The sequence below is a fragment of the Moschus berezovskii genome, chromosome 4, assembly GCF_049115385.1.
Source record: "Moschus berezovskii isolate FMDL1 chromosome 4, NW_MosBer_1.0, whole genome shotgun sequence".
In the NCBI taxonomy this organism is placed as follows: Eukaryota; Metazoa; Chordata; class Mammalia; order Artiodactyla; family Moschidae; genus Moschus; species Moschus berezovskii.
Window position 1 is genome coordinate 17,267,876 of NC_142463.1, and position 11,969 is coordinate 17,279,844.

Here is an 11,969-nt window from a genome sequence, read left to right on the forward strand (position 1 = left end):
CCGCCCCTCAGAGGAACCCTGAGCGTCAGCAGGAGCCCCACTTCCGGACTCCTGGCAGTTCCGACGCCTAGTGGTCAGAAGACGCGGAAGCTCCGCCCACGGGCCTTTTTGCGCATGCGCTGCAGCCTCGCGCGGTTTGGGTAGTGAGGAGCACAGAGTTCTGTCATGGAAGATGCTGCAATGCCCGAGGGGACCCAGGGAGTCACAGAAAACCAAGGAGTTCTGTCGGCGGCAGGTCGGGGAGGTAGGCGGGAGTCAGATGGGGAAAAGAAGCCCTTCCGGAGCAGCTAGTCTGCCGGGCTTCACGGGAGGCCGAGGGCGGGCGCTCACGGCCTGTGTTCCTGGGTATGTGTCGCAGGACCCCTGGTGGAGCTCACCCCGAACCCCGGCGGCCTAGCCCTGGTGAGCCCCTACCACACCCACAGGGCCGGGGACCCTTTAGACCTCGTGGCGCTCGCAGAGCAGGTGCAGAAGGTGAGGAGGCGGGGCTGGGATAGTGACTGACTATCTTCTTGCATATTTGGTCCCCCCAGCCACTTAGTGTGGAGTCGTGTTTTTTCTTGTCTCCATTTTACACTCAGGGAATACTGATGTTCGTGGTCAGTTGGTGGCCTGACTCCAGCTGATCTTCTGAGACCAAATACCCCTTTCAGCTGCAACTTGAGTGCCCGTAATCTCTGAGAAATGGAATATTTCATGCTGTATAAGTAAATAAGTGTGTCACAGTCCTAGCAATTGCTGCCTTCACAGGTAGTGAGCCCTGAGGGAACTCAGGAAGGAAAGAATATCTCCCATCTAGCAGTCATCTAGCAGCCATCAGACTGCAGCCACTCCCTATAGTGAGCCCTGAGGAAGCTCAGGATGAAAACAGGATGCTGCCTCAGATATCTGAGGTGCATATCAAAGGAATGATTTCAGTAAGTCCAGATTCTTGTATCTTCACATATATAGAAAAGCGCTTAATTCTTTAATTTGGATTACCTGGTTTTCTTTAATTAGTAATAGTCTTTTGATGTTCAGACTACCCGCCCTTTGTTGCACAACTTCTATATAACCTGGCTCCTCCCCTTCCTTCCTCTGAACAGTTCTCCCAGGGTCACTGGGAGTTTGTACACATGAATTTTAATCCCAGTTTTGATATTAACTTGCATTGTGACTTGAGGTAAATTACTTTTCTCTGGACCTCAGCTTCTTTATCTGTAAAATGAAGGGTGTGAACTAGGAGAACTCTTAGGTCTGAAATTCTTGAAAATCCAGATTTCCTCTAATCTTTCTTACGAAGACTTCCAATTGTAGAACCCTCTTTGAGATGTACATATACAGGGTATTGCTACTTTAAAGTTTATGATATCCCCTCATCCTGGTGTATATGATCACATTTGGCCTTGGTTATATTCAAAGGCCTTCATTTTGCTCAAAAAATTTTAATAATGTGCTCAGATTCCATTACATGTATGTCTTGGTACCTCAGTTTTGTTTTCAAATGCTTAGGAAATCTCCTTAGATATATTGTGTGCTTTCTCTTTCCTAGAGAGGTGAAAAGTAAAATATGACTTTTATGGATTATGAAAACATGTGGGCTTCCCTCATAATAGCTCAGTTGGTAAAGAATCTGCCTGCAATGCAAGAGACTCCGGTTTGATTCCTGGGTCGGGAAGAGCCCCTGGAGAAGAGAAAGGCTACCCACTGCAGTATTCCAGCCTGGATAATTCCATGGACTGTATAGTCCATGGGGTCGCAAAGAGTTGGACACAACTGAGTGACTTTCACTTTATGTGTCTGTTGAATCAAATCACTTATTGGCAGGGAGGCTCCCAGAGCCACATCTTAGGCAAACATTTTCAGTGGGTTACTGAGTGACGTGTTTATTACAATGACGTGGAAAAGAAGGAAGACGGTTTTTGTCCTTCAGTCTGTAATCTAGTGAAATACAGAATATTTATTATTGTGCTGCCTCCATTTTTCCAACATTAGTCTTTGAGAAACTGAAGAAAAAACACTCTGAAGATAAACAGAATCAAGAGTATGTCAGTTTGTGAACTGAAATGTACTTTGTAGCAGGACTGACTTCCTACATGCAATTTAGGTATTCATGTGTGCTGGAAACTGCGAGAAGCCTGGTATTAAGGCACGAAATTTAGAATCAGACTGATCTGTGTTGAGATTTGTGGATGTGTGTTTGCGCTCAGTTGTTTTGTGACCCTTCGGACTGTAGCCTGCCAGGCTCCTTTCCAGAGATTATTCTGGCAAGAATACTGTCGTGTTTGGCCATTTCCTTCTTCAGGACATCTTCCCAACCCAGGGAGCCTCTTCTCCATCTCCTGCATTGGCGGGTGGATTCTACTGAGCCATCAGGGAAGCCTTGCAACCTTGAACAGGCTACTTCACCTGTCTGAGTCTAATCCTAAAATGAGAAAGTGACGTTATCATCTCCAACTTCAGAAGGTATTATGAGAATTAAATGAGATAATATGCAAAGGGCCTCAGAGTGATTAGGGCCAGAGTTTGTGCTTAGTCGTTAGAGGTAGTCTTTCTCTTATTTCTGTTTTAGTTAGGTTCTTTTGTGTACAAAGAACAGGTTTTTTGCCACCTTAAGAAAAAGATTTATTTCAAGGCCACTCCTAACCAGAACTATCCTAGCTCAGGAACCACCTACTCTCTGCTTGGCCATAAGTTGCCTCACTTGTCCTGGAACAAAGTGCGAGTTCTTGTATCAGGGGTGATAAAGCCTTACATGATCTGATGCCTGCACTCTTTTTTACATCTCCCTTCACTAACTACTCATAAGCTGCACTGGCCTCAGAAATTCCTGGAAGCTGCTTCTCTGGTTTTTTGCGTGGCTAGCCCTTTCCTTCAGACCCAAGTCAAATGTCACAACCTCAGTGAGACTTTCTTATCTATTAGTGCAATTGAGAAACTATTTTAAATTTTAATGTGATCTTAAAAAAAAAAGTTTTAATGTGACCTTAATTTAAATTTTAAAACCTGGTAATTGAGTTAATGACTGGAAACTTTTAAGTATATTTGGAACAATTTGAGTATGTGAATTGACTCTTCCAACTATAAATTTTATGAAGTCTCAATACAGATCAAGTTTTTCCAATGAAAACATAGCATCCAAATTGATAGGTGCTGTGAATATAAAATATACACTTAATATAAAATGTAAAATATCTCTTTAACAATTTTTATTTGATTCCATGTTGGAATGATAAATTTTCTGATCAGTTCAGTCACTCAGTCATGTCAGACTCTTTGCGACCAATGGACTGCAGCATGCCATGCTTCCCTGTCCATCACCAACTCCTGGAGCTTGTTCAAACTCATGTCCATCGAGTCGGTGATGCCATCCAACCATCTCATCCTCTGTTGTCCTCTTCTCTTCCTGCCTTCAGGCTTTCCCAGCATCAGGGTCTTTGTTCCAATGAGTCAGTTCTTCACATCAGGTGGCCAAAGTATTGGAGTTTCAGCTTCAGCATCAGCCCTTTCAATGAATATTCAGGATTGATTGGTTTGATCTCCTTGCAGTCCAAGGGACTCTCAAGAGTCTTCTCCCACCACCACATTTCAAAAGCATCAATTCTTCAGTGCTCAATTTTTTGATATATTGGGTTAAATAAACTATATTAGTAGTTTTTTGTTTTTTGTTTTTTTGGCTGTGTCATGTGGTTTATGGAATCTTAGTTCCCCAACTAGGGATTGAACCCAGGCCACCACAGTGAAAGTGCCAAGTCCTAACCACTGTACCGCCAGGTAATTCACTATATTATTACAATTAATTTTACTTATTTTTACTTTTAACACAGCTACTAGAAAATTTACTATTTCGTATGTGACTTGTTTCTGTCCTCAAGGATAGTTGAATTAGACTGTAATCTTAATGAAGGCAGTGACCTCTTCCTCATGTTTGCCAGTGTGTCCAGCACAGTGCCTAGCATGGTGTCTGACCTATGGTAGTTGCTCATTATGTATCTGTGAAACAGATAAAGGCTTGACTCAGCCTACTCAGTTGTTTTCTCCACCTATAACACGACTTATACCTGACCTTTATCATAAGCTTCCTCAACTAACCAGCAAATTCTCTTAATATTTCTTAGTTCAAGTTTAACCTCTTACTTTCTTTTCCTTCACAATTGTATACCACTGAAAGTCAGTTTTTTTTTAAACTCTCTGGTGGTCCAGTGGTTAGCACTCGGTGCTTTCATTGCTGGGGCCTTGATTCAATCTCTGGTTGGACAGAGTCAAAAAAAAAAAAAGTTAGTCAGCTTTTTGTGAAAAGAAATCTGGAAGTTTTTTGACAGATTTCTGATGTGTGGATGACAGTCCTTCCCAGTACGTGAATTGGTTACATGTGTGTCTCCTAGCTTTGAAAGTTATTTTTTTAAAGCAATTTCCAGTGCCTTCAGTTGAATTTCCTAGCACATGACAATCTTCTGTGTATATTATAATTGTTCCAGGTCTACATTATAGTGGTGGTGGTTTAGTTGCTAAGTTGTGTCCGACCCTTGCGACCCCATGGACGGTAGCCTGCCAGGCTCCTGTGTCCATGGGATTCTCCAGGCGAGAATACTGGAGTGGGTTGCCATTTCCTTCTCCAGGGTATCTCTCTGACCCAGGAATCGAATCCGGGTCTCCGGCCTTTCAGGCAGATTCTTTACCCACTGAGCTTACAGTCTTTTAAAAATACATTTTAAGTACCAGGAATGCAAATATAAGTTAAATATAATTAAATGTGATGTAAATAATTCAACTGAATAATGGTCAGTTTAACCTTCTAATAGCATTGAAACATGTATATTATCATATGTGAAATAGATTATGCATGAGACAGGGTGCTCAGGGCTGGTGCAGTGGGATGACCCTGAGGGATGGGATGGGGAGGGAGGTGGGAGGGGGGTTTAGGATGGGGAACACATGTACACCCATGGCTGATTCATGTCAATGTATGGCAAAAACCACTACAATATTGTAAAGTATTTAGCCTCCAATTAAAATAAATTAAAAAAAAAACCCAGATACCTTCTATATATAGTCAGGTTTCTATATTGCAGGTCATAAGAGACATACCACAAGTGTCTTCGGATTTTCATTGTAAGATCCATCCCTGATTTCAGAAATGTTTAAATGTGAGAAAATAGATGGAGACCTGAGGAATAAGTGGGGTTAGTCAGGCAGAAGAGCAAGAAGGGAAATGTATTGGATGGAGGAGAGGGCATATGCAAAATTACTTGGAAGCAAAAGAGATTGGGGCATGTTGGAAGACTGAAAATTTTGAGCGTGACCAGAATCTAGAGTGAACAAGATAGATGCTTTGGGAGATAGAAGAAGAGCACTCATTTCCATGGTATGGGGCCATGTCAGCATTGCCTTCTGAGCTAGGTCTTGGGATGAGTGGGTGTTCATGGGGGAATGGTGAAAACGGGATGAGTATGATAGGCCTAAGCTAACATGTTGACATAATTTCACATTGGGATCTAAATAAGAGCATCGTAAAGTCTTACTCTTTTCTGACCCACAGTTCAGTTTTTTCTCACCCTTAGGCTAATGAATTCATCAGAGCAAATGCCACCAACAAACTGACTGTCATAGCTGAGCAAATCGAACATTTGCAAGAACAAGCCAGGAAGGTAAGTAGTAGCTTTTCGGTAAGCTTTCATTTTCTTCATTTAGTTCACAGGATTGACTGAACTTGCTTATAATCACTGTAACTTACTTGTTTTGGTACCTCCTAGAAATATAGAAGTGTTGAGCAAAATAGAATAAGCCCAAGAGGTTAAGTATAAGGTTTTTCACTGGGAGAAAGCTCAGTGAGGTAAAGCATCTTAAGGGGAAAATTTGTTTTCAGTTATAAAAGAAATGTACTTACCACTGAAAAATTGGGAAGAAATTTAAAAACCACCCAAAGCCAGTAGTACTCTACATTTTGAAATATAAGTTTTCCAAAGGCATTTTTATAACATAGTAGTATAATGTAGTCTAATTTTTCTCTTCAGTGTCATCTGGATCTCAGTCATGATTCATTGATGTGAGGGAGCAAGACCCTAAGCATTGAACAGGTTCCAGCTTTCGAATGGGGTGATCATTGAGTATGAGTGCTGTTTCCTATTATACCTAATTGGTTACATCTCTGTGGATTTTAGGTATTGGAGGATGCTCGCAGAGATGCCCACTTGCACCATGTAGCTTGTAATATGGTAAAAAAACCTGGCAACATTTACTACCTTTATAAACGGGAGAGTGGTCAGCAGTATTTTTCCATTATTTCTCCAGAGGTAAGAACATTTAATTGTTGCTACGAAAACCTACTCTTATCGTTAAGAAATTCTTGGTGTAGTGTTTGTGTGTGTGTGTGTGTGTGTGTTATGTGTGAGAAAATGTAGGCATAGGGGTTGGTAAGTGATTTTCTAGAAAACTAGAGGTGGCATGAGCCCAGAGATGACTCTGAAAAATATATGTGCTTAAATTATTTCACAATCATTGTCTCTGTTCAGGGAGGTACCTGATGTGTAATGCAGTGCTTTCCAAGGATGATTCTGACTGGTTTGAAGTAAAAAGCCAAAATAGAAAATTGTGGTATAATTAGAAAATGGACTCAACTTCTTTACCTCCTGCCCTGATCAGAACTGACTCCTTTGCCTTCTCTAGGAATGGGGGACAAGTCGTCCACATGACTTCCTTGGTGCCTACAAGCTACAGCACGACCTGTCCTGGACTCCGTATGAGGACATGGAGAAGCAGGATGCTAAAATCAATGTCGTGAACAAGTTGCTAAACCAGCCAGTGGCTCTGCCTCCAAGCACTGAACCCAACTTCCAGGGGTTCAGGTCCACTGAGAGTGGACCCTGACAAAGGCTGTCAGGACATGGACCTGTCACCTCCTTGTTGTCCCAACCTCTGCCTTGGTGGGAGGTAGCAAGAGAGATGAAGGCATGTGGGTGAATCATGAACTTCTTTGAAGGCGATCCTGTGTGAATGGAAACGCTGTTGTTACTACTTTTAGGTGGGATGGTAGAATCATATCAATCTCTCTTGGGATCCATGTACCCAACCTGTCAGTTTCATAGGACCAGCCAGTGTACTTTCCTTCTCCTTTATCTCCATCTGTTCTCTCATGAGTTAGAGCATTAAAGAAGGAAAGTTTTCTTCTTCCTGCAAAAAAGGCTGGTGAGTCATTTTCCAGAAACACTGTTAGTCTTTTGTAACCAGAAGCGTTTAAGGTTGGGGTTGAGGCTATTTAATAGTTTGTGCAACTCTAGCTTCAGATTCATCTGGGAAGCAGAGTATTGGGTACTGGAGGATGATAAACAGCCTGGCTTGGCTAGCGATAGTGTGTAATTCCGGTGTGTGTATGTGTGTGCACTAAGTTGCTTCAGTTGTGTCTGACTTTGCCACCCTATGGACTGTTCAGTTCAGTTCACTTCTACACAATTGATAAGGTCTGGCTTACTTCACTCTACTCCCTACATTGACCACTAGGTGGTGCCATTGTGATTTCATGGTTAAGCTGGTTACCAAATTCAGAGAAAGGACCATTGTGAAGTTATTTTGGAGATAGCATCTCCTAGAGGGACTAAAACCCAGTGATTATATACAGTAACCATTTTTCATTTACCCATCCATCCACCCATCCATAAGTAAATAATACTTAATTACTAAGTATTAAATGCCTTCTAGCTTCCACATTCTGGAGAATGACACAGCTGAGTAAGACAGGCCCCTGTTTCCAGGAAGCTCACAATCTAGTTGGAGAAAAAGTAAGTCAGCCATTACAACATAGTATAAAAGGGCTATGATGGACGTACACATGGAATATCATGGAGCACCGAGGAGAGCTACCTAACTCAGCTTAGAGAACTTAAGACTTGGAGGAGCTGACACCTGTTTGGGAAGTGAAAAACAAGAGTTAGAGCTTATCTGGAGGGTACCAACTGTCCTCTCTATGGGAAGGCTGTCTTTCGGGGTAGGAGGAGGGTTCATTTTTGGATAGAATTTATTTGTGAATGAACAAAGAAATGTCCACTTAACAAGCCACATCAACCAAAATAATCCTGTCAGTCACGAAGGGTGGACTGAGATATCTCCTGACCAGAACAGTCTTACTTCTAACAGCTAGGAGATAGGTAGATGAATAGGATGATAAACAATTCTAGACAAAAAAAATTGCATGTGAGGGACATTGACAAGAAGTAATATAACATTTGGGGAATTGGAGATAGTTTAAAGTGAAGAGTATTGGCTGGGGGGTGTGTGAAAAAGAGCTAATTGAAGGATTGGGGGTAGGGAGTTGATAAAATTGACCTTTTAGAAACTTCAGTTTGACAACGGGATGAGTGGAGGCAAAACCTCTATGAGCCTTCATCCCAGTCCAGGCAAGAGATTGGAGGTCTGAATTAAGATGGTGATGGAATGAGAAGTGCTGTATTTTATAGATTGTAAGATGTACTTTTCTTCCTCCACATTTAATCTCTTGAGACCTGGATGCTTCTAGAAGTCAGTGGTAGGTCATTGTTTAAGTGGCAGCATTTTTTTTCTTTGTTACAGCTACATGGAATAATCCTGTGTTTTAACCAATGGATACCATCTCAGGCTTGATGAAGTATGGCATTTAAAAAGTACAGTAGATCACCATCTTGTTAACTGGTACCATGTGGCAGAAAGAATGGAAGGAAAGAATCTTAGATAATGCTTGAATTTCTAGCTTGAGGGTGTGGATGGTAGGAATTCACTAACAAAATAACAGAAGAGTAAGACATCCCTGATAATCTTCCAAAATAATTACTAATCTATATTTGCCTCAATAATCCACCCGGCTGACCCTGCCTAGGTTCACTGAGTATGAGTAACAACTGACTGTACCTCCCATTCTCCTATGAGGGCTCTAGAAGGAGGGAAAGGAAGCCTGATTGTGTCCTTGGCTTCTAAGTTATCAGTTCACAAGCATTGAGAGCACTGGTGGTATAGATTCAGAGATGATAAATACTGTTTAGTGAGCTCTTTTTCTGCCAGGCATAGCCATTGTCTGATTTAATCTTTATGTAATCACCATCTATAAGGTATGTAGTATTCCTATTTTACAGAGCTGGATTGTCTCAGAGATTAAGCACCTGACCTGTGATTATACAGGTACAAAGTGCTAGAGGTCAGGTTCAGACATTGCTGTTTAGTTCATATCTGTAAGCTGTTGTGGCTGATTAAGACAGTCCTAGAAGATCTCTTCATAGAAGTGTGAAGAAATAAATACAAAAGTGACAGAGTAACGTGTGTAGGGGATACTATGGAAGTAGTTCACTTGAATATTTAGTGATGAACATGCAGAGGGTGTATATCAAAGTCTGAGGAAATTAAGTAACCTACCTAAGGTCACACAACTTAAGAATAATTGAGCCCACACTTCTAGCATGAAAGCCCATGTGCAGAACCCCCGCACACAAGATAAGGAGCATCTTCCCTAAAGAACCTGGAGCTTGGGAGGAAGGAGACTCAGTGCCTGGAGTAACTGGACTTCTGTAGTCCAAGCAGCATTCGATTCGTGGACTACTCCCTTCTTAAAAGCTTTGTTCTTCATTTTGATTTGGAATATTACCATCTTCCGCTTTACCGCCTGCATCTTTTTTGTCTCATGACACTAATAGTTTGGACTGCTCTGAGGCTGAGTCCTTGGTCCTCTTTTTCTGCTTGGTGATCTAATCATTTCCCTTGGCTTTAAATGCCACCCACATGCTGCTGACTCGTGTGTGTCTCCTGTCTTGATCTCTCCTTGAGTTTCATGCAGACTTAATTTATCCAACAGTCTCACTTGATGTCATTACAAACCTAATGTGTCCAAAATGGAAGTCTTGGTTATACCCCAAGGCTGTTTTGTCACTGGTCCTGTTTCCATCAGCACCTGTGTCACACTGCTGTTGCAACCCAAAACCCAAGTCATCCCGTTCTTCTTCCCACACCAATCAGCAAGTCTCAGCTCTGCCTTCAAAATATATCCCACTCTGACTGCTGCTCAGCGCCTCCACCCCTACCCTTAGTCCAAGTCACTAGCATCTCTGGCCTGGATGGATGCAGTAACCTCCTCATGTGCCCGTGCCTCTGTTCTCACCCTTCTTCAGTCCATTTCCACAGAGACTTGTCATCATCTTTTAAAAGTATGTCAGGTTATAATACTTCTATAAAAACGACCCCCAGGTTTGTCTTTATGCTTAGAATAAAGTCCAGACTCTTGCCGCCTCAATTTGGACTAGCCAGAAGCACGTGTTCCCCTATTCCTATTCTCCACTTTTGTGAGATCCAGAATGAGAGGAAGCTAGAAACTTCTGTCAGTTCGAGAGGAGGGTTTTTATTAGATCTCCCTACTTCCTCTCCCCCTTCTGAAGGAAGCCTTGGGAATGTCCGGGGGTAACAGATGTATGATCATGTCCTTAGAATGATGATGATGATGATTGAGCTTCTGTCCTGTGCTGAGCATTATTTAATATATTTATTATTTATATTTTAATTTAATATAAATTATAAGATTATTGTCACAGCAATCACATTTTACAGATTAGGAAATAGGTTCAGGAAACCAAAGTAACTTGTTCAGATGTACAGCTTTGCTAATGCTAGAGCTGGAATGTAAATCTGGTTAAAAGTTAAGGCCAGTGTTACTACGTGGCAGTTTTTATTTTGCCACTTCAGTGGTTCGTGTTGTCTGGGAAAATGAAGAGAAATACAAATGACAGAAAGAAGCTGACCTGACACTTGGGCTTAGACTTGTAGCACAGCTTTACTTGCCTCCATCCTGGATCTCCAGATTAGTTTCTCAAATACCTTAAGTGTGACTTTAGTGTCAAACTGTTCAGTTCCTAGAACCACTAATTAGTAATGATAAAATCGACTAATGCCAATTTCCTCTTCTGGAGAATGGGAATGCTAATACGTTAGGGGCATTTGAGAAAACCCAGTAAGATGACTATAATGTCTGTAAAGCATTGAGCACAGTGCCCAGTGGCTAGCAGCCATTCAGGACAGGCTAGATCCTATTCTCTTCCCCCTCTAGGCTGCCAGGTGAGGCAAAGGGTCACCTCACCTCCTGACTCTACCCCTTCTCTTTCATATTCTCCTGTGCGGCCCTAGAAGCTCTTGCTGCAGTACTTAGCAACAGGGTAGGTCAGAGAATGTGGGGTGGGTATTAGAACTGGTGCTTGGGATCCTCCCCAATACTAACAGGTGTCTGTGGCGCATACTCGTCCAGTTACGGAACCTGGATGCCTCAGAGGGCCTCTTTCCTCCTCCCTCTCTTCTGCTGTCTTGGCATTCCCCCTCACAGGGGCTCCTGGTCAGGCTACTTCTTGGTCCTGTCTGCTGCCGTCCAACAAGATGTCTTTGCTCCAGCACCACACCCCCAGCTCATGCGGTGTTTAAGAGAGCCTTCCTCCACAATGGCTGCCAGGATAATCTTTCTAAATCAACTTGACCTTGTCATTTCCCTACTTAAAATGTACTATTTTTCAGGACTGAGTGTAAATTACTCAGCTTGTCATTGATCCAACAAATACTGAGGCTGGGAGCAGGAGGGTACTGTATGCCTAGCATTCATACAGGCTCAAAGATACAGCAATGATCCAAGCAGAGCCGAAGCCCTGCCCACGAGGAGGGACCTTATATTCCAGGGGCCCTTCACAGGCTGCACCCCAGCGTCCCTTTACAGCTTTACCTCCCCCTAACTCTCCACCTGTCTCCCATGCACCCTGCACATGCTGGTCTCTTCACCTGCTGAGCCTTTCCACATTCCTCTTGTTACACTAGTCCACTCCTCCCAGGTCCCTCCATTCCACCACCCCCACCCCCTACCCGTGCCGCTGCTTCAAGACCTTGGGCTCCCCTGCAAAATGAGGCCCCTCTTCCTGCCAACTAAAGCCCTGTTGCCCCTCCCCTGCCTCCGGGGGATTGTGAGCTAAGAGCCAGGGCTGAGAGGCTTGGGTTGGCAGCTCCCG

The 11,969-nt window shown here is 42.8% G+C and overlaps 1 protein-coding gene across 2 annotated transcripts; it reads left to right on the forward strand.

Annotated features, from left to right (window-relative positions):
• Positions 1-105: 105 nt before the first annotated feature.
• Positions 106-7,159, forward strand: C4H1orf50 (chromosome 4 C1orf50 homolog). Of its 2 annotated transcripts, none has more exons than XM_055403759.2 (5): positions 106-244; positions 359-474; positions 5,541-5,627; positions 6,141-6,272; positions 6,646-7,159. In XM_055403759.2, exons 1-5 carry the CDS (start codon positions 166-168, stop codon positions 6,844-6,846), a joined length of 615 nt encoding a protein of 204 aa, XP_055259734.1. In that variant the 5' UTR covers positions 106-165; the 3' UTR covers positions 6,847-7,159. The 2 variants fall into 2 exon arrangements, with proteins under 2 accessions (XP_055259734.1, XP_055259735.1); XM_055403760.2 differs by having other exon boundaries at positions 120-235.
• The last annotated feature ends 4,810 nt before the right edge of the window (positions 7,160-11,969 follow it).

Bases quoted from the DNA above. Each gene is read 5' to 3' on its own strand.
- C4H1orf50 (XM_055403759.2), top strand. From the start codon at position 166: ATGGAAGATGCTGCAATGCCCGAGGGGACCCAGGGAGTCACAGAAAAC. The intron at 475-5,540 runs GTGAGGAGGCGG...TCTCACCCTTAG, and splicing joins TCGCAGAGCAGGTGCAGAAG to GCTAATGAATTCATCAGAGC. The intron at 5,628-6,140 runs GTAAGTAGTAGC...TGTGGATTTTAG, and splicing joins TGCAAGAACAAGCCAGGAAG to GTATTGGAGGATGCTCGCAG.